Source organism: Lutra lutra, chromosome 15 (genome assembly GCF_902655055.1).
Source record: "Lutra lutra chromosome 15, mLutLut1.2, whole genome shotgun sequence".
NCBI classification, from domain to species: Eukaryota; Metazoa; Chordata; class Mammalia; order Carnivora; family Mustelidae; genus Lutra; species Lutra lutra.
Genome location: NC_062292.1, coordinates 16,470,009 through 16,495,501, shown reverse-complemented (window position 1 = coordinate 16,495,501; position 25,493 = coordinate 16,470,009). Strand labels below are relative to the sequence as shown.

General features: G+C 36.8%; 1 protein-coding gene across 3 annotated transcripts in view; it reads left to right on the top strand.

Annotated features, from left to right (window-relative positions):
- ACBD6 (acyl-CoA binding domain containing 6) overlaps window positions 1-25,493 on the top strand; it is a 208,437-nt gene that overhangs the window by 137,369 nt on the left and 45,575 nt on the right. Inside the window, exon 7 of one of the 3 annotated variants that reach the window (XM_047704719.1) lies at window positions 12,951-13,024. The exons of the other annotated variants lie outside the window; for them this stretch is intronic. Within the exon in view, the coding sequence (XP_047560675.1) occupies window positions 12,951-13,024 (74 nt within the window). The remainder of the gene's footprint in view (window positions 1-12,950; window positions 13,025-25,493) is intronic. 3 annotated transcript variants of the gene reach the window in all.

Sequence of the window (25,493 nt, the reverse complement as noted above, 5' to 3'; positions counted from 1 at the left end):
TCTTTCTTTTATGTTCCCTCGAGCTAATCAAAACTCAAAATTTCAGTAATCAAAGAAGTAAAAGGGTTTTTGCTATGTCAGAAACATCGATTGAAAATGTATAGAGTTTTTAGGATTCCTTTTATATGTTCTAAAAATCTTACAATTTCTGTATCAAATACTAAATACTCATCCCAGAAAGTGGATGTTCTTATATAATATTATTTACATTTTAAAATAATTTTTTATATTTAGGTGGTAAATCATGAAGTTATAACAGCGTATTTCACAAATCCTAATCCCACTGATTATTGTTGATACCAACATGATTTAAACTTCTCATTGGCCAATATGTACTCTCTCCCAGTGGATTATTGATTAAAAACAGATGTATTTGTACATTCTTATTCTTTGCAACTTTGGATATTGCCTTCTTGGTGACATTCTGATTTGTCTGCTTTTAATGCTTTAACCAGCTATAGGAAAAGTGCATTTAGCTTAAGACTAGTACCATTCTTAGATGATGGAATGTTTTTTTTTCTTGGTGCTCTGAGATTTAATGTTTTTAAGTTATGTTCTTGCAAGTGATTGCTTTGATGAGTTACTCTCTAATAAAACCCTAATATAGAACCAAAGTGTTAAAATGGCAAGTACTTTGGTTTTTAAATGCAAAGAACATGTTTAGAAAGCTGAAATAGAAGGGAAAACTCTAATGAATGAAAAGAAATAAAAAGTAAATGAGGTAATCAAAGTCAGAGAAATTGATATTGGCAGGTTCTGAATGATGTTCCTAGATGAGCAATCTTTCAAAATACTTCTTGTACATTGCTGCTATTCTTTTATTTATTATTAAAATAACATGATCCATGAGGAGCTTGGGGTGACTCTCGGCCTAGCTAATTCTAATTAATCCAGTCGGGGAGAGCAGTAGGGTAAGTGGAGCAGTCTATCGGATTGAAATTCATAACTTAATTGAGGTCAAAGTCCCGGTCTGGGAGAACAAAAGTCTTTTGCTAGGACCAGGCAGATCAATAGCAATAAATATCTGGCTGGGATACAAGTAGCTTATAGTGACAGATTATCTGACAGTGGCCAGAGGTCTTGGTTCTGTTCAGGGCAAAGTCTTGAGCACACCACGGTTCTTGCTGATGTTCAGTCCACAACCATGACTCTGGGAAGGAAGTGATGCTCTCAGGAACTCTTAAAAGTCTTCTGGAAGCACTGTGTGTGAATCTCCAAGTGACTTCTCTTTCTTATTATCAAATGAACGTTCCTTAATGATACAGTTTTTTTAAAACAAGAAGAGTTTCTATCACATTGCCAGTTAAGATCCAGAGGATTTGCAAAGTCTATCTAACTTTTCCATCAGGAATTCAAAAAGAATATATAGATTGCTTTGGGGAAGGAATGTAACATAAGCTTGTCTTGTCTTGATTTGTATATAACTGTAGAAGTTAAGAGGACCATGTTACATTAACATTTATGAGTTAGTATTGACCATTTTAAGTGTGATAATTTTATTTTTGATTGTGTAGGATTTTTCCTTAATTGTTTTTAGGTGCACACTGATACATTTAGGGACAAGATGTCATGTCGTCCATAATATCTTTAACCTACTTCAAAAAAAAAATGGCAAAATGTTAATAGTTGTTAAATATGAATAATAGGCCTCTGCTTATCTCTCTATATGTTATTTCCATAATAAAAAGTAGCCACCAAAAAGAACCATGTGTAATAAAACCATTAGGCTAATGTGTTACTAGAAAAGGTTTCGCTCTGTCCCATTCTGCTCATACTTTTAATTAATTTCTACTTAGTTGTCAAAGCTTGGCTGTTTTTATGCATTATATTATTGTTTATCCATAGTAATAATAATTGCTTAATTAATATAAACCTTTGGCATTCCACTCATCGTTTAATAACATTATTCCTACTCAGGCTTAACTACCATCTGACTATGGGAAAGTGAACTCTTGAGATCCACAGTTGTTGGCTGTGTAAGGTATGGAGAGCTACATAGTATAAATGGTTGGAATTATCGTTCCTTTGTGAGGGTATTATTGTAGCAACTTATTAAAGGGACTTTTTGATCCTCTATAAAATTGATACATTATTCTTCCTTAAATATCGATATCTAAATGCTACTTCAGTATCTAAATGATTCTATGATCAAGAACCTCTGATGGTTTCTTATTTATGAATTAGTCCTCAACCTTTCTGATTGACTCTCAGAGCCCCACCTCTGTGACCATACTGTGTTATCCAGGGTTCCTTGCTTTATGAAGTTGCTGAGCTCACTTTGTGTATCCCAGAACTTTCCAAATCTGGATCACCAGGATCAGCTATAGAGCTTTAAAAAAAAAAAAAACAACCTCAATTCCAGAAATTATGACTTAGGTGAGTTGGGGATGGCAGGTATTGGGAAGATGAGAATTTCAAATTTATAAAATGTCTGCAATGTAATTCTGTCGTGGCAGGCTTCTCTGTATTCACCTGCCAGTTCTGTGGTGCCATCTATCTTAAGTAGGATAGAATCCTTAGGATTCTTAGGATAGAATCATCAGATTAAACTGATTCATTGCTGTGATGAATCACTAACAACTATTTAGAATTCCTAGATTTTTTTTTTATTTTTTTTAAAGATTTTATTTATTTATTTGACAGAGAGAGATCACAAGTAGACAGAGAGGCAGGCAGAGAGAGAGAGAGAGAGAGGGAAGCAGGCTCCCTGCTGAGCAGAGAGCCCGATGCGGGACTCGATCCCAGGACCCTGAGATCATGACCTGAGCCGAAGGCAGCGGCTTCACCCACTGAGCCACCCAGGTGCCCCAAGAATTCCTAGATTTTTAAAGGGTGGATGCAAATTAAGATATAATCCTATGGGCTGAGCACTTGTGATATTTTTTAGATTATTGTGTAAGCTATATCTACATATTTGGTCTTTTTTTTTCTTCTTATAATCCTTAAAGGGAATTTTTTCCACATAATAATCCGGTCAGCTGCAAACTCAAGAGTCAGATCCAAGTTTTCCACTAACAAATGCTCCTGGCAGGTAAATTTTCAGTTAGTTTATCAAAACAAAGTGAAGACATCAAAGCTTTTTAGAAAAAAAAAAAAAAAGTGTGTGTGTGTGTGTGTGTGTGTGTGTGTGTGTGTGTGTAAAATATGTATACATATTTTATATCATATAAAATATATATAATATATAAAATATTTAAATATATTGTTTATATGTGTATATATATATATATAGTGTGTGTGTGTGTCTGTGTGTGTAATTTATTTATTTATTTATTTTAGAGGGCAAAGGGGAGGAAGGTGGAGGGAGAAAGGATCTTCAGCAGACTCCCTGCTAAGCATGGAGCCCAGTGCAGGGCTCAATCTCACGAGCCTGAGATCATGACCTGAGCCGAAACCAAGAATTGGATGCTTAACCAACTGAGCCACCCAGGCGCACATAGAGAATATATTTTTAAACAGAATAAACAAGGCGATCCAACATGAGGTCATTTTTCAGTGTGTTTCTATAGTTTCAGCCCTTTGTTCATTTTAGAACTCACATATTTTCCATAAGTTCATGTACACACCAGAATAATACAGCAACAACATGGGGAACAACGTTGTATTTTGTTTTGTTTTGTTTTTAATGGGTCATTTGGGAGGCAAATACAGTCAGAGACTATCTACCCTGACTGAAGTCAAGACAGCATTATAGAAAAATTCCTTAACCAAGGAAGATAAAATTAAGGAAAATGCTACTATATATGTGAGATATTCTTCAGCTGTTTTATTTAACTGCTGTGATTGCCTTAATTGTATTTACTTTATTGTTCACCTTTGTTGTCTCTCCAGGATTGTAAGTTCTTTGAGTGCAAGGATCACGTTTTCTGTTTCTTTAATATTCCTAGTGGTCTCTTGCATAGTGTTGAACATACAGCACACATTCAGTAAATATTATAAAATATTTAAAAAATATTGTTCATTTGTAGATAAATACTCCACCAGCTGGAACACACATATGAGTGTATGCACATACATGCTCACAAAATCCTTTTGCCTGTGATTTCTTCATTTCCATGCTACTTCTTTTCCTCCAGCTGCAACTTCCTGTTACATCCCCTCTTTTGCACTCCTGTAATACATTTTGTTTACATCTGTGATGGAATTTATCATTCTTTATAATAATTATCTCCATTCCTAAGACTCTAGGCTCCTTGAGAGTAGAAACTTTGATTTTTTTCTACTCCTGACTCCTAACACATTACCTGACATACCACTTAATACGTGTTTGAAATATACAGTGAGCAAAGATTTAGACTAAAAATAATGCCCAAAGAAACAGTATCTTTTAGAAACTTATGGAAAGGTTTGGTCAATATGCAAATTCTGTAGAGTTCGGTCTATGTGTGGCAGGCCCAAACAAATATGCTGTAACACATACATCAGGTAGACATTCTTGAGCAGTAGATGCTAAAGACTGCTCCGAGGACAAATTAGATGTATTTGTAAATGAAGGGTATGCATTAGGAGACCCATGTTGAAGTGGCTTAATGCTCTTGACAGATATCTTGGCAGTGAACTGATTTTGTTTCATGTTGCTATTATTTATCTTTTTCAAACAGTTCAGTATTTTTTTAGAACCTCTGTGTTTAATTTTAGCATTTACTTTTTTAAAAACATGAATGAATTGAAAGAAATGTAGAGAATCTCTTAAAACTGTGATAGGAAGGGATAAATAAGAGATATGATTATCTTATACCACACTTGTTTCTTCTTTCTACTCTAGTCATAAAACCAGCTTCATGGTTTTCAGAGTGTTCTGTAAATCCCCACAGAGGTACCTAGAAGTTTCCTTGCCTACCTCAGTTTTTACGTATTTTAAGATTATCTGCTGAATATGATTTTATTTTAAAAAAGAGGTCCCCTTTAAGGATTATGAGATCAAGTCGGGTCCTCACTGTGTACCAAGCTTTAGTATTATTTAAGTCCTGGGAGTTTTGGAGGCTTTTTGTAAATATTTTTTAATAAAACAAATGTATCATCCTCTTGTGCGAAGAAACCTGTACATCTCCAAAAAATGAAGGCAGTTTTCTGGGTCAACAGAGAAGGATGTATCACTGCAAAAGAAGTCTGAAAATTGTGAACAAAGATGATGAAACTAATACTGAATGATCAGATATTTGTATCATTTTTTCCATTCCACTATATATATATATATATATATATAAGCTTACTTATATATAAGCTCACATATATATATTATATATATCAGCTATATATATAATTTATATATATATATATATATATATATATATATATATATGCTCATTTTATCCCTACAAGAGTCCTGTGTGGCATTGTCATCATTCCACAGTTGAGAAAACTAAAGTTCAAAGACATTATGTGAATTGCTTGAGGACGCAAAGCTAGTAAGTGAGTAGAATAGCCGGAGTTCACACTTCTGTACTTTAACTGCAGGTCCCGTGCTGTTTTCCTGCGTTGTGCTGTCATCATTCTCTTTCACACTGACTCAGTGCTTTTAGAATTCACAGCCATCTGATGCGTTTTGTGAGGATTGTAGTAATAAGTTCTTCGTGTCCTTAATATTTCCTTATTTATAATGAAATTTTTACACGTAGACATCATTTCATTTAGCGGGTGTTCCCCTTCAATGTGACTTTTAATCCATGTTCCTGTTTTCACAGCTCACAATTTTCTTTAATAAGTTTTTTTCTGTCATTTTTATACTGAATAATCACTTCTTTTGCTAAGTTTGTGCCTGAGAATGAACAACCGGCTCATAGCTCAGTGTGAATCAAGTTCAAATTACTTTGAGTTCGGAGAACACCCAGTGTCATCTTATTTTTACATCTAACTGAATTATAGGACACTGTCAAAGTGTTATGACCTGGTATAGTAAATTGCTCCTTCTTAATGGTCCCCTGGCTACATTCTTTCTTGCTATTGCTATGAACCAGAAATTGTTGACATCTTACACTGTCGTAAGCTTGAAAACAAAAGAACAGGTTTTTATCCACAGGCAGTCTTCTTCACCATAAAGATTTCTGAACTTCTTAACTACTTACAGTTGAATCACAAAATTCTGACACTTTAAAGTTGATTGTGCCCTCAGAACTGGGCTAATTCTGTAATTCTGTAACTGTTTTAAGAAGTCAAACTGTTGTTCCTCGTTGAACTCAAGAAATGGATGAGTCATCTGCCTTAAAAGAACGAACTTGTTTGAATGTTGAATCGTGGCTCATTGATGATTTTGAGGTTTATTACTTAGATGTATACATGTTATAAAATTTATTTGGTGGTTTGTGGTGTTACTGAGTCTGAAATGTTCTTCAAAATGTCCCTCTAAGAGGGCAGACTAAAGATGAAGGAATTACACAAAGTAACAAAATGCTCCCAAATGAGGCAACAGAATAAGGTCTAGAAATGGTGAGGTTTGCTTTTTTGAGGATCAAACTGATACACCCATAGAGTGGTTAATAATGCCTGAAAGATGGGCATAAGGTAATTCAAGAAAAAAGTAACTCTTCAAAGAAATGGTGATTTGTCTATAAGTGTTTTTAGAATATTTAGGGACACATATCCATATACACATGTAGAGATTGGTTATGCACAAATATCACATGTAGAAAATTTGACAGTTACTGTAGACCATATGTGAACCTTGAGATTGCATTGTAGTGTTGATCTTGCAAAAGCCAACAGGAATATAATCTATAAAATCCGGAGCAAATTACTTATATACTTAGCAGACTATAATCAATATAAAGCACAAATTTTAGATTTTTATATTTCAAAAAGACTGTTGATAAATTTGAAGAATCCAGAGAGGGATTTTTAAAAAATCAGTAATTGTATTTGGGGTTTTTGAGGAAAGTCTCTTGGTCACAAACCAGCATGGGTCATACACAGCCCAAAGACCAGTTTTTGTTTAGCACCAATAGTGTACCACAGTTTATTTACAATTCACTGCCAATAACTGCCAATTAATTTCACATAAAAGTATAAGATTTAGGATTCTCTTGAAAAATCTACAAATATGGCAGTCCTGGGCACATTTCCACAGAGCAGCAATAGCTAGATCTTGAGTAGCTACTGCCCTCTGTTGATAGGCCTCTCCAGTTCCTCATCACCCCCACTGTTGCTCCCCTGACCCAGGTAACCTCACTCTTCTGTTTACTGTCTGAAGTACTGACTTTTGAAGGGTTTGTAACCTCATGTTTAGAAAGACCTTAAGTTTGGAGTCAGGTTACCTAGATTCTGGTTTCTGTTCTGCCATTGACTTGTGGCCCTGAATAAAGTCTAATTGTGAAATCTTAAAGCTAGAAAGGAATTTAAAAATTATCTGGTTCCATCTTCCTACCCAGTGCAAGAATTCTCTCTGCTAAATTTCCAAAAGGTTAAGCCAGGTGGCCTCTGTTAGAACATTTCTGTTTACTTCACATAGTAGACTATTCCAATTTCAAAAGCTCTAATTAGAAATTTCTCCTTGGTTTGAATCTATGTCTGCCTACATGTAATATTAAAACTATATTATATAAGATACTTCTCAGTAGTACAGAACAGAATGGAACTATAATCACTTAATAGGTGAACTATAATCACTTAAAGACAAAGTATCTACCTTCTTACTTCCTTGTATTCAAAAGTGTAGTTTGTGATAAAATATGCTAGGCCATCAAATGAGTGGATGATTTTTATAGCAAAGCAGTATGCAGATGTAAATATTAATAAAATATTAGTCAGATTTTAGCCAGATCAGTTATATAGTTTAATTGTAGACTTAGTAACCAGTCTTTATGATACCATTGTTTATGTAAATATTTGCCATCTCTTTAAAAGAAAAAAAAAGGGAAGGAGTAAAGATTTAAAGGTATCTTGTATTCTTGTTGGTATAATGGCATTTATCAGTGTGTTCATACTTTTTAATTTTCCAGGACTTGCAGACTTAATCCCATGAGCTCACTTCTAATATCAGTAAAGGGTATGAGCTGTCTATGTGGTTCAAGCTGCCACTTGAGGGTTTCTCCTTCCTGTGGAGCCTTCTAATGGAATTCAAGGTTCTCTCTAAGGGTAAGCATTATGAAGCCTTCCCAGGGTGCTTGAGAGTAGGAAGTGCACCCAGAGGTTCAAGGACACACGCGAAGTTTAATGTGCACAAACATGCTCCTGCTCCTGCGCCTGCTCCTGCTTACTCTGATTGGCAAGGTTAACTCTGAGAGCCGCAGCTTTTTACAGTGATTTGATTAGCCCCACCACTTTATTCCTTTCACTTTCCCCCTCCCCTTCAAGCATCAAACCACCACCTTCTTTGTCTTTGTGGTCTTTGCTTTGCCAGTTGCCTTTTCTCTCTTCTACTTTCCTGATTTTGTGTCAAATTTGGCATATTAGAGAAAGAGAATAGGAATTGTAAAAGTAAGGTAACTTGCATCATTGGAAGTTTTGGTGTGAAAGATTTCCATACTTATGTTCTCTACACTTACGTTTTCTGAAATTCTAAATCCCTTACCTTCTCTTAGACTTAATCTTATGACATAAGGAAAGATAGAACTATCACTTACTTTGGCAATTCACTTAGATTGTTAGATAGAATTCCACAGTTCTCTCTCAAGAATTGGCCTGTATACAAATCCTTTCATAACAGTTAAAAAAAATAATCTTTTAATTATAAAAACTTCAACCACATGCAGAATTAGAGGGACTAGTATAACAAACTTCGTGTGCTCGTCACCTGGTTTCAGCAATTGCCAATTCATGGCCAATCTGATTTAATCTATACTTCTCCTCCACAACAGTGCTCTTTAACATTTTTAGGAAGACTATTAGGAAAGCTGTGAACACCAGAGAGAAAGGACACGCATGTAGAATTTTTACGAACAATTTTAGTAGGTTCATACACTTGTTGAAACCCTTTCACAGGTAACCTATGAACTTGAGAATCCAGAGTAAGAATCCCTACATTGCAGCCAAGAGAACACTAAATTTTCTCAACATTTCTGTTCACCTGAATGTCAAGTTTCAGGACTAGCATAGGTTCTCCTATGAAAACAATAGTAAAGTTAAGCGAGTAGTAGGGTCTTTTGATGATTAAAAATTCATTATAAACTCTCTGAATATATTCTCTTACTTCCATGGTAAGCTTCCTTTCTCTTTGATTGCTTATTGGTTTGTCTTTTTATAATCAGTAGTTCTTTTATCAATGTTGACAGATTTGGAAGACTTTCAACAACTCATCTTTCAAGGTCTGACAACTTAGAATTTCATATAGAGCTTCTAAGCTGTTATTGCTAATAGCTAAAGAAGGAAAACTACCTTCGACTACATGTAAAGAATGGAGTGACTAATGCCAAAATGTGTTAACTTGTTAGGAACTTAAGTAATAAAGCCAGAGTTCCCATAGAAAGAAGATACTAACTTTTAAGTACTAAGCCTAATTAATAATTAAAGCCAGTTAATTCAAAGTGTAGGGATAGCTGACTGTACATGACACAAATGTAATCTTTTTCCCAGGCTGCTTGCCATTCTTTTTCAGCCAGCACTTCACTGAGCCTCCCTTTGGAACAGCTGTGGTCACAGGGTAGACTCAAAACACCAGCAGTTCAAGTGGTACTAGCAGCCTGCGGGACTGCCCTGCTGAACTGTCTCAGTGTTGAACCCCACATCCTCTGGCCCTGACCTGACCTGAAAGTATATTTTAGAGGCAGGGAATAAAAAGAGGAATAATCGACATAATTTCATTATTAATCATTACATTTTGAAGTACTAGGTATTTTGTCTTTGGCATAGTTTCTTACCTCCCCCCCCCCCCACTCCCCACTCTTGGGAATAGAGTAAGACGCTCTGTTTAAGCATTTGAGTATGGTTAAAAATACTTCTACTAAGGTGATGATTCAGGAAGGGAACTACACTCATTTACAGGTAGTAATTTTTTTTTTAACTCCTCTGTTCTGGTATTCCCTTTGTAACATATTGTTTTGTGTTTGTAAGTACTTTTAATATTTTGTTGAAGAGGGGGGAAAAAAATCAACCAGAAAACCCCTCATAATATTTAATGGGTAGATCTATTCAAAAAATACACCAAAGTATATGATCATAGAAGCTAAATATAGACCACTTTATTATTGTTTCTAAAGATATATGCAGTCTGTATAACATACGCATCAACTACTTTTTTTTATTAGTTGGTGTGTCTGTACTATTTTGAAAGTTGTAAAAGGTGGGGTTTTACCTCATGACAGGTTGGGAATAGTGTCGCTCTTTGCTGTGTAGTCCCTCTTTCTGTTGGAAGACTTGAAGGCCTAATCTCTGCTGTCCTTTGGGGTTGGCTTTGTTCAAGGCCACATTCTTTAAAAAATTTTTCAAGCTCAAAACAAAAATATCAATTATAAAAAAATTTACCATCATTTTCAATACATTTTAAAATACTTTCTTTTTAAAAAATGTCCTTACAATTTATTTCAGATATTTTACAGATTCCATTATCATTCATTTGTTTGCTATCTGGACTGAAGTTGAGTTCTCTGCTGTATGAGGTGGTGCCCCGACCTCTCTCTGTAGAGAAACCTAAGCATGTCTAAGCACTTGTTTAAAAAAAAAAGTTGCCTGTAACAAAAACTATCCCCACCTACAATTTATTAAACCTTGACATACTGCATTACTTAAGAGTTCTCAGAGAAAATTAAAACCCTTTTGACTAGGTTTTGCAATGCAGGGAAATTTTTAGTGACATTTAAAAGGTTTCTCTTGTGTTCCTCTAATGGGATAAATAAAAAAGGCTTGTTTTAGCCCAGCAAATGGGGGGACAATCCAATTTCCTTGATTCCATCAAGACACTCTTAAAGCATTAGCCTGTGCTGTAAAAAAAATTCAACTGACCCCCTTTGCCTGATGGCTTTGAAAAGTGTCCTGATGTGTAGGTATTTGCCCACCACAGCATACTTGGTTATTGCTCTTCCAACACATCCGTTGATGGAAAAATCTTATGAGAAGCTCCAATAAATGTCAGTTTATGTTATAGAACTATAAAAAACGTGTACCAGACTATAATGGTGTCTTTGATGGACAGCCTTTCATTGGAAGATGAAAAGAAATCCTGTCAAGCATGTTTAAATTTTAAAAATTAAGGAAAAGATAAATCATCTAAAATAATATTTTAATAAACTTTTTATTGCATTTAATTATTTCACTTTGGTTTGTAGTTACTTCTGTTTGTCCAAAAGATGGTGCTCCTTTATAGAGAATAAATGTACTAGTGTAGGACCGTGGTCCTCAAATGTTGGCTAACATTAGAATCACCTGGGGCTTGTTAAAACAAGTTGTTAGGTCAGGCTGCAGAGTTTCTGGTTTAGTAGGTCTGCAGTAGGAGCCTAATAATTTGCATTTTTAATGACTTTTCCAGTGAAACTGATACCACTGACCTGGAGCCCACACTTGGAGAACCGTTGGTCTAGTGGATCAGTGAAAAGAGGTGCTCACCTCTGAATCAGTGGTTCAGAGTTTGAATCCAGTCATTTAGTCTGAAAGTCATTACCATCTGAGAGCACTCTGAAGTTGAAAAATGTATCAGTGGATATCAATATAGTCTTGACTGGACAGGCGTGTATTTGACATTTGGCCTCCTCCTTGGAACTCTTTAAAACCCATTCTTAAGAAGGAGGGAAACCATACAGACAGAGCTTTCATTTTAAAGACATACAGATGAGAAAAGTGTGGTACCTGTGTGTTGTTTAAAAGAATAGAAACTGTGAACATGAGTTTTTTATGACCCGTTGCATAAAATGAGACTGTCTTCTATTGTGTCTTGATGTTTGAAATTTTCTTTTTAGCAAGAACTCTCCCTTTTAACCATGTAAAAACCCAAAGTACCTTCTTACCCATTAAAAAAAAAAAAGTAAAATTATATTTGATGTTCTGGTTCTGTGAAAATTGGTCATATTTGTGTAAGAAATGCAGTAATTATGTTATCCAGAATCTTTCATCTTAGCATATCAAGAGGATTGTCTTTGAAATACTTAGAATTGATGCAGTAGCCTACTTTTACTCTAGAGTCAGAGACTTAGATGCTATCTCTTCACTCATCCTTCAGATGCACCTGTGAGATAAATAGGGTGCTAAAAAAAAAAAATGAAAATACAAATAAATCACCTTTTTGACAAGAAGAGATTATAGCAGAGATTTGTTGGTATCCCAAAGCCAGAGAAGCAAAATCAGAATGAAAGAGGCTTAGGAACATCGGATAGACCGTATTTAAAGAAGGTGGTCCAGTGCCAGGTCTCAGTGTATCCTGGTGGAAGAATAGGTCTGATAATAAGTACATGTGTGTCTGTTCTTACAATGTTTGGGCACTTCCAGTGATTCATAATGTTCTTCTGTTTCACAATCCTATTTTCTTCTAGAGTCCAAATAAATTCCATCTGAAATCCTCTTCATAAAGTATATAGTGTTGGCATAACACCTTATATTTTAAAAGGACTTCTACGGACGATTTCACATCATCTTCAAAGCTATTGTTTTTCTGATTTTTAATGGTTTCCTTTTTAAGTCATGGAAATACCATATAATAGAGATACAGAGGGGACCCCCCCAAAATCTGTTTGACTGAAAGAATGCTGTTTATTATAAATATTCTCCTTTTATTCATTGGCACTGTCACCTTTTAAAAATATTTTTTGAATCTGTGGCTACTTTGAAACAAATGTTAGTGTTTTTAAAGAGTTATCAGTTGCCTTATGCTTCCTTTAGGAGTAAGGGTCCTATCTGCATTACTTAAAACTCAGTTTGAAAATAATTAAAGGTGACTTTGAAATTGCCACAGGTTACATGAATGGAATCAGGTAATCAGCACTTTCCCAGAACCCTCCTGCATTTCCCTAGAGTCCTCTTAGCCCTGCGTTTTTGGATTCCCTTCCAGCACCAACTTTCTTATTTTGGTTTGTTTTGCTCCCTCGGCTCAGGATAGGTATCCAGGCAAATGGGAATGCCCCACAGTGTGGCAGGTGCTGTTCTGCGAACCTTTCCCGGTGGCGCAGTGAGTACTGCAGCTGGAGTCCAGAGAAGAGTGAGTGGCGGGTCAGGGCAGAAGTGGTAGCAGTTAATCTCTGCTGCCCTGATATCCGACAGCTGGTCTCACGTGGGCCTGCTTCCAACAGTGTCTTTACAGGCTTTGTGGCTGAGATTATTTAAAGGAGATTAATCTCTCTAAACCCCTTATATTTTAATTATTTCTGTATGTATTTATAAGACCCGCAGTCTGCTTGTTTTGGGGCACAACTGTCCAAGCCCTTGTCTTTAACCTGGTTTCCACAGTCAGACAGGTCTGTCTCTGTTCCCACAGAGGATACACCATGGATTTTATTTTCCTTGTTATTAAAATGGGGGGTTGTTTGGTTTCTGTTTCTGTTTCTTAGTTTTTAGTTGGTTTTGGCTTCTGAAACTGAAAATCTGGCTTATTTTAGAATATCTGCCAAAATGCTGTTTTGCGTTACATGATAGGAATCTGAAGTTGTAGACATGAAAATATGAAAATCTATGGGATTTTCAGGATATTATTGAAACAGTAGGCCTTTCAGAATATTATTTTTTAAAGTTGGGTTAGTAGACATGCCTACCATGGTTTCCAGCCTTGTCAGCTGACTTTGTACTTGATCATGGAACCCAGAGAAGAGACTTCTACCTCCCCAGTTTCTGTTAGTGAAGGCTATAAAAATTTCCTCTGAATTTAAGAACTCACACAGTATGAAGGAACAAAAATCACAAGAGCTTATGAGCTGTTAGTCTCCGTGGCATTAAGCACCATGTCTCCAGCCACCGTGAAGTGCTCACAAGTATTTAACACTCAGGGAAGCAGTTCTCCTTCCTCATGCACTCTGTTGCCCCTTCTTCCAGATAACTGGGGAAAGAAATTTTTTGTAGGTCATCCTCCTGGGTGTCTTCCAGCTTCTAAGGAACCTCTAACAGGACCTGTCTTGATTCAGAATGTGTTCCTGATATTTGTACCTTCTAAACACTTGTTTTAGATTGTTTTATTTTACGGGCGCCTGAGTGGCTCAGTCAGTTAAGCATCTGCCTTCCACTCAGATCATGAACCCAGGGTCCTGGGATCAAGTCCCTCATCAGGCTCTGTGTCCCTCTGCACCTCCCCTCCACTCATGTGCATGAATGTGCTCTCTCTCACTCTCTCTTGCAAAAATAAATAAAATCTTTTTAAAAATAGACTTTTATTTTAGTATAAATTTAGTTACTGAGACTGTCCTTTTTCTCCTCTTTGTTGGATTTCTTCATGTTTAACTGAATGAATGGCAACATATTTGGAGATGGAGGGAGGGATCTTGGTTGGCCAAAATATTAGTAGGTAATGTTTTATTATTTAGGGTCAGTGATAACTGTTACTTTTGGTCTAAAAGTGGGAATTAGACCTTGAACTTCCAAAACTTGCCATTTTTTTAACTTACTCATTTGTGTAGAAGATATAAGGTTCAGTCTTAATTCTGTTGTTTGACTAACTGTATCACTTTGAGCAAGTCATTTAACCCTGCTGAACCTTAATTTCCTTATTTATAAAATGAAGCCGCTACTGCCTATCCTGCTCACTTCAGGGCGTTACTTTCAAATAAGTTGGTCTATATGAAAATGTTCTGTAAAATAATATACTACTGTAAAATTTTGTTTTCTTGAAAGAAAAGCATGTCTGAATTAAGAAAGCTTTGTGGGAGGCTGGGTAGTAGGAAGATCTTTTACACCATCATATTTTAGGATTTTTTTTTTTTTTTTTGGCATTAGTTGAGCTTTTTCCTTGTCTCCTTCCAAAAATATATTCTCTTCCCTGTACTTTTTATTTTTCAAAAATGTCCTTTAACCTAATGGCTATTATGGAAACATGTGTTACCATGAAGAATTAGGTTATAATCTAATGTAATATTATAATACTAATAGTATGAACAATCGATATTCATTATGTAATATGTTCTCATATTTGTACTGATCTAAACTTCATACATATACAAGGTTAATTTTTAAAACCATGACAATATGCCAAATTCTTTTCAGAGCTAGGGAAAATCCTTAGTTAGAAATTCTTACCTGACTTGAAGACAATTAGAATATGTTTCAAGGTTTTAAGTAGAAAAATAGCATGCTTAAGACAATGCTTGCAAAAGGAATAGGAGACCAGATAAATTATTAGGGAGGCTCTTGTAGGAATTAGTGGATTAGGAGGTTAGGTTAGGACCTGGATAGGATCCATTACTGTGAAAAAAGAATCAGAGATACAGTGCAGAGGAAAATTCAATCAACCTCACTTGATGAAAGACACTATGAGACATAAATAAAGAAGTTAAATATGACTCCAAAACCATGACATAGAAGATTTCTGTTTTGACATGGCAGATTTTACGTGGCTATCATGAAATCCTTGAAAAAAATGTCCTAAAGAAAAAGAAAAGCCAGTAGAGGACATTTGTACAAATAGAGATGTTTTCCCAAAAGAATAATAACAGATTCTAAAAGATGGCTGAATCGTAATTTTAACACCTCAGACTCCATGTAAATATGAAGACATACAGAGAAACCCATAAAAATCCCAGTAGTGTTTAAGAGCATAAGCTTTGGAGCCAGAGACTTAATTTGGCTCTGCCACTAACAAATCATGTGACCTCAGACAAAGTTACTTAACCTAACTCAGCTTCAGTTTCTTCATTTGTGAAATGAGATAATTTAATACCTACTTCGTAAGCTTGGGTGGATTAAGTAAGAGAACACATGTAAATTGCTTAGTACAGAAACAGATTACCCACTACCGTCATTGTTTTTATTCTCAGCTGACTGTTCCACAGTTCTAATAGGTGACTTGAATGAAGTCTTGTTTTTCTTATTTTTAAAAAAAATCAGAATAATATCAGAAATAAGATCTTTTTTATTTGATTCTTTGTTGTACAGCTGTACACAAAAATTATTAAATTACAGTAAGGGCTGGGAGGTAGAGGTTGAGTAGGAGAATAAACTAAAGCTAACATCTGAGAGCTCTATTCCCCTTAATGCAATCATTCATTCCTCTTAATAAAATCAGTCGGTTATTCCAGAAAAATTGAGTTCAAAATGGTTTTATCTTTCAGTGTGTGGATTTTGTTACTTTTCTTCTCATATGCTTTGTCCTATTTTATGAAGTCCCCCTATTTTATGAAGAAAGCAGTTTATTTACTACGTCTTTAGGAAACCCAAGAAAGAATTGTAAGAATTGACCACTAAGGTGGGCAGTGAAACTGAAGGAAAAATCTTCCCATGTTTTTAAACATTTTCTAAAACTACCCTAAAAGAGGATGAAAGTATGTGGTTGGTGATTAAAACCACCATTTGGTGATGTTCACAGGCAAATAGTTCTGAAGAAATATTAGTACTAAAAACTGAGATTGTCTCCTCAGGGCAAATAGAGGGTTAAATCTCTGAGCTGTAGAAGCAGATTGTGTTTTCCTTTTGTGATCTGGGCTGACAAGACATCAGTATTCTATTCATCTGTTGGGAATTAGGCTGTTAATCCAATCAATGACTCTTGAGTGAGCTGTGGCCTACCTCCCCCACTGGGGAACAATCGGATCAAACTGCAGATTGTTTAAGAGCACAGTGCTGTCCTCGTGTCAGGTGGAATTCTCAAATGTTCCCTGGTGAATTGGGGATAGGGAAAGCTGTCTTGGCCCATTTATTCTGCTCCTTAAATAACCAGGTATCTGCCTCATCCATAGGAAAGCATTTGGCAATAGTGACAACAGGAATGCAATAGAAATCCATTAACTTTAACTCACAAAAGTGTGGGTGAAAGGAAGAAATGTTTTCAAACGCCCCACAAGACAACTTATATAAAAGGTTTTTTTCACTTTATTCATATTTTTTGCTACTCCTTAAACCCTAAATCATTTTTTCTGCTGGGCCCTTTTTTGTAGTTTTATGTCATTGAGTTTTGTTAACCGCCATGAGCTCTTTCTGCATATTTATCCTGCCCTGCCTATGTTTTTATAAGTCAGCAAGGTACAAATAAATTTTAATTTAGATTATGGGAACACTAATTAAATAAAATTCTGATTTTAAAATATCTGTCTCTGAGGAATGCTAATTAAATAAAATTTTAATTTTAAAATATCTTAGTCTGAGCACACATAATTTTGACATCTTTTGCAGCGTAGCAAAATTTGATTTCTAATTACTGATTTAATAGTCCATTAAGTACATTTGGAAATTATTATTGAACTGATTAGATAGACGTTGTGAGTTGCAGTTACCTTCTATGAAATGCTGTCCCAAATTTTTCCATTTAAACAGGAAGGTGACTGAGCTATCGTAAAGCAAAATACCCAAAATGTCAAAGAGAGGTTCTCAAAGAAGACACTATAGCAGTCTCAATGACAACAAGCTTTAAAGGATAATTTTATTGTTTCCTATCTACATTACATAAGCGTGTCCCCCTCCCCCCAGAATTCCTAAATCTCCCAAATTTATCCACCCATTCTGTGAACATTTAGTGTGCCTCTTTTGTAGGCCCAGACCTCTCCTAAGCATTGGAATTAGCACAGTGAACAAGAGAGACAAGGTCAACACTCTTTGGGAACATAAATTATAGTGAGGGAAACAACAAAACAAAGAAGTAAAACAGTACCAGGCATGTGCTAAGAAATAAAGCAGATTGGTGACTTTGAATGGAGGAATCTAGTAGGACTTCGAGTAGTTAAAGTGAAATGTCAGGGGAGAAAAATGGCTGTAAGTTATGTCCCAAATCCCTGAAACAGGAATGAGCTTGAGCAAGACCAGACTACGTATATGTATGCTCTTCTCCAGGCCCATGGATTTCAGGCCTGGCAGAGCATCTGAATTTCCTCAGCAACTTTGGGGAAATAAAGGTATCTGAGCTTGTATCTCCGGAAATGCTGATTTAGCAGGGCCGAGGGGGCTGGGACCCGTGTATACCGTGCCATGACCGTATTGAAAACCTACCTCTAGCAGTTGTCGATAGTTTCTTCCTTAGAACGCATCACTTACTTACCGATTTCCATCTATGCCTTTGCTCATGTTTTCATACCATAATATCTACCCTTACCCTGTCACACATGCATCCATTCCTATCCTCTCAAATACCATCTGCTCTCCAAGACCCCTTTTCAATAGGAAGCATGGAGTACCACTTATGAAGTATTCTTACCAAAAGATGTTGAACCCAAATCTAATAAAACCTAATTAAAAAAATACTTGTGATAATGACGTGAGTGACATCAAGAGGAAGGAAATTGGCAAATCTAAACTGGGGAACATTCTGCTGAAAGATTAACTCTGTTATAAGATAGTGCCACTTAAAAAAATGAGGTCAGCTCTAGGTGGAAAATTATTTAAGAAATCTAACAATCAGGGGCGCCTGGGTGGCTCAGTGGGTTAAAGCCTCTGCTTTCAGCTCAGGTCATGATCCCAGGTTCCTGGGATCAAGCCCCACATCGGGTTCCCTGCTCAGCAGGGAGCTTGCTTCCCTCTCTCTTTCTCTGCTGCCTCTTTGCCTACTTGTGATCTCTGTCAAATAAATAAATAAAATCTTAAAAAAAAAAAAATCTAACAATCAGATGTAACATGTAACTTTGTTTGGATCCTCATTCCTACAAATCAGCTATAAAAACACGATTTGAAAACAATCAGGAAACTTTGCAGTTGTGATTACAGGAGTACATTCCCATGGTTTTTAGAGTTTCGTATTGAGATGTGTAGGGGGAAATGACATACTATCTGGAATTTTTTAAAATTATTTCAGTAAGACAAAAGGAATTAGTGAAACAGTACAATCATTGTGGTTGTTGAATCTGGAGGATGGATACATGGAAGTTCATATTTTCTGTTTTTGTTTATGTGTTCAGTTTTTTAAATAAAAATGTTTAAAGGACATACAGCCTTTATGTTTATCTGAAGAGGGTATGAATATTTAAATGTTGAGAAATATAGTGCTGTGCCATTTTGCCTTACCAAACTGATAAAGGATACTTGGTCATACTATAAAAAGGTACTATTGTCACTTCTCAGCCTTTTGGCTAAGGTTAAGTGTACAAAGATAACTGCTCAAAAAAATTTATCAATGAGTGCCATAATTCCCCATTGCATTTAGAGTGTGATTTGATGTGCTCCTGACTTTTCAGGAATAAATCTTTTGCATAAAATGAGGCAAACCTCTAATTCTCAGGACACTATTTCACAGTTTTAATTGCTGTGCTCCATGGAAGGAAGTCTTTGCTTAGTCAATAGAATTTTTCTAGCACATAGAATAGTCACATTTTTAGAAAAATACTGTGACTCCAAATACAGTGAAGTTTAAAGCAACTTTTATCTTAAAGTTTAGGGAAACAGAAAAAGATGTGTATGTGGCAGGTGAGGATCGATCAAAGTTCTCTAAGGAAGAAACTTGGGCCTGCTAGAAGCTCTACAAATGTAGTAGCTACTGTACAGTTAAATAATTTAAAATGGAAATTAACATAGTGTATTCATAATAAGATCATTAGGGTTCAATGAATCTGGGTTCTATTATCTATGTGTTATCTATAAGTGTATTTGCATATGTGGGGTGAAGGACAGTGGCATTCTGGTAGAATTAGTAAGGCCAATGAATGTAATGATGTGACAGTTACCAGTAATACTGTTATTTTTACAGTGACTTGTTTCAAGCTAAAGAATCTTCTCCCTTGCTCTACCAGTCAGCATCCAATATTGCTTTGCAATATTTAGCTTTCCAATCTAGCATTTAAAGCTACAGGTGAAATAGGGCAGTCCTGGCCATGAGGGTCAGAACCAGGAATCCAGCTAAGCAGAAGAGGTTCTGCCGGGTAAATGACACGCAGGAAGGCTAAGAAGTTAGCTAAAGCAGAGCCTCGCAGCCAGGAAGTTGGACTGTCAGCTAGAGTCTTATCTTACCCTAAAGCAGGGACTCCATTTTCTGTCCTGTGTAGTACTGCCTCCCAGGTTTAACTAGGCTTATTGATTCCAGCAGCACTTCAGCATTGGCTCTAGCTAGGCTCTGATCTACACCAGGAGGTAGTTATATGATTAAACCCTTCCTGGACTGTAACTGCACCTGACCCTGGAATGACGGACACCCATCATGATGCAGGGGGACTGACTGCCCTCAGAGAAATGCACGTGAAGGCGTGTGGCTGCCTTAGTGGAGAAGACCATTTGTCCCTTCCTCTTGCTTCTCAGGAGATCATACTTGGGCGTACCTGCTGGACCGGCCATGCTTTCCTTGACACGCTCTTGCCTTGCTTCAGGTTTGATTCTTCACCCACTTTTTTGGATCATTCCTTGTCAGGCTCATTTTATTCCTTGTGCTCTTTTTTAAGCAACAGGATCAACTTTCACCCCACCTCTCACTATGTACTTTCTCTGGACTATCCCATTAATGCCTGCAATTTCAGTTACCCCCTCTGATCTGATGTTTTTCAAATTTTTATCTGGCTGGGATCTGTATTTCCTGTTAGCCTATTAGATGTTTCCATATGGGTTTGGGGATAGAAAGATGTAGGTTCAAATTAAGATTGTACTGCTTGCGTGTATTGTGTGACTTAGGCAAATTATAGAACCTCTCTGAGTCTCATTTCCACTTTTGTAAAATTTGGATAATAACCTAATGGTTTCTGTGCAGATTAAATTATATATGTGAAAATATCTAGCATAGTGTCTGCCACACACAAAAAAAGGTATAAAAATACAAGTTTTTCTTTCTAATTTTTTAATCAGTCCCTGTGTTGTGAATATAAGTAAACAATAACAAATACATCTATAAAGATATGATGGTTTATTGAATAGAATTTTAAAAAGCCATTTTACTGAGGCTTTGCTGCTAGTACTGTTGGACTAAAGGCACAGATCACTTTAAAGCCAGAAAGTCACAAAAGTGCCTCTAGGAAATGTAAGGAATTGTACAGTAGCTTCACAATACAGGTGTACTTCATTTTATTGCCCCCCTTTTTATTACACTTTGCAGATACTGTGTTTCTTACAAATTGAAGGTTTATGGCATTGAATAAGTCTGTCCACACCACTTTTCCAACAGCATTTACTTACCTTGTGTCTCTGTGTCATATTTTGGTAATTCTTGCAGTATTTCAAACTTTGGTTATTATATTCATTGTAATGTTCTGAGGTCAGTGATCTTTGATGTTACCATGCCCATATACAACAGTAAACTTAAAAATGTTGTATGTGTTGTATGTGTTCTGACTGCCCCACTGACTGGCTGTTCCTTCATCTTTCTCCTTCTCCTTGGCCTTCCCCATTCCCTCCTTATTCCCTGAGACCCAACAGTATTGAAATGAAGCCAGTTAGTAACCCTATAATGGCCTCTAAATGTTCACATGAAAGGAATAGGCACGTATCTCACACAGTCATATCACCTTAAATCAAAAGCTAGAAATTAAGAAGCTTAGTGAGGAAGGCATATGTTGAAAGCTGAGATAGACTGAAAGTTAGGCCTCTTATGCCGGTTAGCCAGAGTGTGAATGTGAAGGAGAAGTTCTTGAAGGAAATTAAAAGTGCTGTTCCACTGTACACACAAGTGATAAGAAATCAGAACAGCTCTATCGCTGATGTAGAGAAACCTTGAGTGGTCTGGAGAGATCAAACCAGACACAACCTTCCTTTAAGCCCAATCCAGGACACGGTCCTAATTCTCTTCAATTCTATGCAGAGTCAGGTGAGGAAGCTGCAGAAGGAGCAGAGGTTGTTGGTTCATGAGGTTTAAGGAGAGAAGCCGTCTCCCTAACATACAAGTGCAAGGTGAAGCAGCAGGTGCTGGTGTATACGCTGCAGCAAGTCATCCAGAAGGTCTAGCAAAGAGAGTGCAGGTAGCTACACTAATCAGATTCTCAGAGCAGATAAAACAGCTCTGAATTGGAAGAAGATGCCACCTAGGACTTGGAGAGCTAGAGACGAGAAGACAGTGTCTGGCTTCAAAGCTTCAAAATACAGGCTGACTTTCTTGGGTCTAATGCATCTGGTGACTTTAAGTTGAAGCCATTGCTCATTGACCATTCCAAAACTCCTAAGGCCCTTAAAAATGATACTAAATCTACTTTGCCTGTGCTCTGTAAATGGAACAACAAAGGCTAGATGACAGCATATCTATTTGTAACCTGGTTTACTGAATATTTTAACCCCACTGTTGAGACCTGCTGCTCAGGAAAAGATTCCTCTCAAAATATTACTGCTCACTGACAGTGCACCTGGTCACTCAAGAACTCTTGATGGAGATGTGTAAGATTAATGTTGTTGTCATGTCTGATAACACAACATCCATTCTGCAGCCCGTGGATGAAGGAGTAATTTCAACTTCCAGGTCTTATTATTCAGGAAGTACATTTCATAGGGCTGTAGCTGCCATACGTAGTGATTCCTCTGATGGATCTGGGCAAAGTAAGTTGAGTACCTTCCGGAAAAGATTCGCCACTCTAGATTCCATTGAGAACATTCATGGAAAGAGGTCCAAACATGAATATTAACAGGAGTGTAGAAGAAGTAATTCCCACCCTCATAGATGACTTTGAGGGGTCCAAGACTTTGGTGAGAGAAGTGACTGAAGACATGGTGGAAATAGCAGGAGAACTAAAATTAGAAGTGGGGCCTGAAGATGTGACAGAATTGATCCCATCTCATGGTCAAACTCAGAGGAGGAGTTGTTTCTTTCTCTCTTTCCTCCTTTCTTTCTTTGACAGACAGAGATCACAAGTAGGCAGAGATGCAGGCGGGGGGGGGGGGGGGAGTAGGCTCCCCACTGAGCAGAGAGGACCCTGGGATCATGACCTGAGCCGAAGGCAGAGGCTTTAACCCTCTGAGCCACCCAGGTGCCCCGAGGAGTTGTTTCTTATGGCTGAACAAAGAGCATCGTTTCTTGAGATGGAATCTACTGCTGATGAAGGTGTTGTGAAGATTATTGACATGATAACCAAGTATTTAGAATATTAGGTAAACTTAGTTGATAAAGCAATGGCAGGCCCGGAGAGAGTTGACTCCGAATTTTGAAAGAAGTTCTGTGGGTAAAACGCTATCAAAGAACATCGCATGCTACAAAGAAATCATTCATAAAAGGAAGAGTCAGACAATGTGGCCGCCTTCATTGTTGTGTTATTTTAAGCAATTGCCAGAGTCACCACAACCTGCAGCAGCCACCACCCTGATCAGTCGGCAGACATCAACACTGAGGCAAGACCCTCCACCAGCAAAAAAAGATTGCAACTCACTGAGAGCTCGCTAATGATTAGCATTTTTTAGCAGTCAAGTGTTTTTTAATGAAGGTATGTGCATTCTTTTTTAGATATAATACAGTTGCACACTTAATAAACTACAGTGTAAACTTAAGTTTTATGTACACTGAAAAGCTAAAAATTCATTTTAACTCGCCTTATTGTAATATTCACTCTATTGCTGTGGTCTGGAAGTGAACCCTCAATATCTCCATGTATGTGTGGTTGAAAAAAACAAACCTAAAGTCAATTACTAAGATTTAGAGTACAGCTTATTCTCAAACATCTTTGTAGCAAAAGACAGGAAGGCCACTGGAGTTTCATTCCACTTGTATTTGTATTAATATAGACATTTCAGAACTAAGTCAAATTTGAGAGGAAGTTTAAATTCATAAAAATGGCTCTTCAAAATAAAAAGTGAAAAGGAATAAAGTAAGCAGAGAGAAAAGAATAAAAAGTGAGGTGTGCCCTACAAATTTAACACATCATTAGATTTTGGGGGGCTTTGTAGGTTTTTAAAATATCTATTACCAGGAAAAAAAATTATTTAGCAAAATACACATAGCACAAAATTAACCATTTTAGCCATTTTTAAGTAAACAGTTCAGTAGCATTAAGTATATTCATCTTGTGCCTTCATCACTACCATCCATCTCCAGAACTTCCTCTTCCCTGCCTGAAATCTATACCCATTAAACATTACATTACCTCCCCATACTCTCCTCCCCCCAGTCTCTGGCAGACCATCACTCTACTTTATGTCTTACATGAATCTGACTACTATTGATACCTCAAGTAAATGGAATCATACCATATTTGTCTTTCTGTGCAGTTTTCATTTCATTTAGTATAGTGTCTTCAAAGTTAATCCATGATATCCTGTGTGTGAAAATCTCGTTTTGTTTTAAGGCTGAATAATATTCCATTGACGAGAGAGATCACATTTTGTTTTTCCAGTCATCTGTTGGTGGTCATTTAGGTTGTTTCTGCCTTTGGGTTATAGTGAACAGTGCTGCTGTGAACACTGGTGTACAAATAACCAACCTGAGCACTTGCTTTCATTTCTTTTGGGCACAAACCCGAAAGTGGATTAACTGGGTCAAATGGAAATTCTGTTGAATTTTATGAGCAGTTGCCTTACTGGTTTCTACAGCAGCCGCACCATTTTATATTCCCACCATCAGTGTACCAGGTTCCCAGTTTCTTTGCATCCTTGTCAACATTTGTTATTTTCTGGTTTTGATACTAGCCTTAATGGGTGTGAAGTGGTATCTCATTGCATTATCAGGAAACTTTCATACTTAGATTACTGACAGAATACCCAGATTAAAGGAATGCCTGACAAATAACATAAGCCATAGAATGATACAGAGATGCCTACACTAAGAATAAACCTATTTATTATTTTTTGTCTTATATGGGAATAAATATCTACAAGTCATTTATATTAAATTTCATGGAATTGTATATCATGGTTAAGAGTAATTACTAGAAATTGAGCACACAGACTACCCAGGGAATAAAATACAAACATAAGAAAACAGTGCTGAGATTATTAAGTTTAACTCAGAAATTTTTATTAAATACTTACTCCATGGCCCGGATGCAAAAGTCGTATAAGCTGTGGTCCCAGCCCTCAGGGTGCTGACTGGTGAGACAGTAAGAACTCATTAAGTAACAAGAACAGTTATAAGCCAGAATGTAATCAAATGCCATAATGAGAGATACTTTGAAAGTACTTTTTGGGGAGGTAATAGAGGAGAAAGGGGAGAGATTGGTAAGAGCCACAGTAGTCAGAGACCTCTTCAGGAGGGAGTTGTGACCTGTCATGAGCTGTAAATGCTAGATGACATTTGATGGCCACAGAGGTGAAGACACATGGAGGTAGCAAAAACCTAGATCTGTGTTTATAATGAGGAATAATCAGTTAAAGTGGAGCCAGACCATCGAATAAGGAATTTCTGTGTGTATTTAAAAGGAGTAACAAGGCGGGGGCGTGGGGGTCCGGGAGGCTTAGTAGGTTAAAGCCGCTGCCTTCAGCTCATGATTCCAGGGTCCTGGGATCGAGCCTCGCATCAGGCTCTCTGCTCAGCAGGGAGCCTGCTTCCCTTCCCCTTTCTCTGCCTGCCTCTCTGCCTACTTGTGATCTCTGTCAAATAAATAAATAAAATCTTTAAAAATAAATAAATAAATAAATAAATAAAAGGAGTGACAAGGGGCACCTGGGTGGCTCAGTTGTTAAGCGTCTGC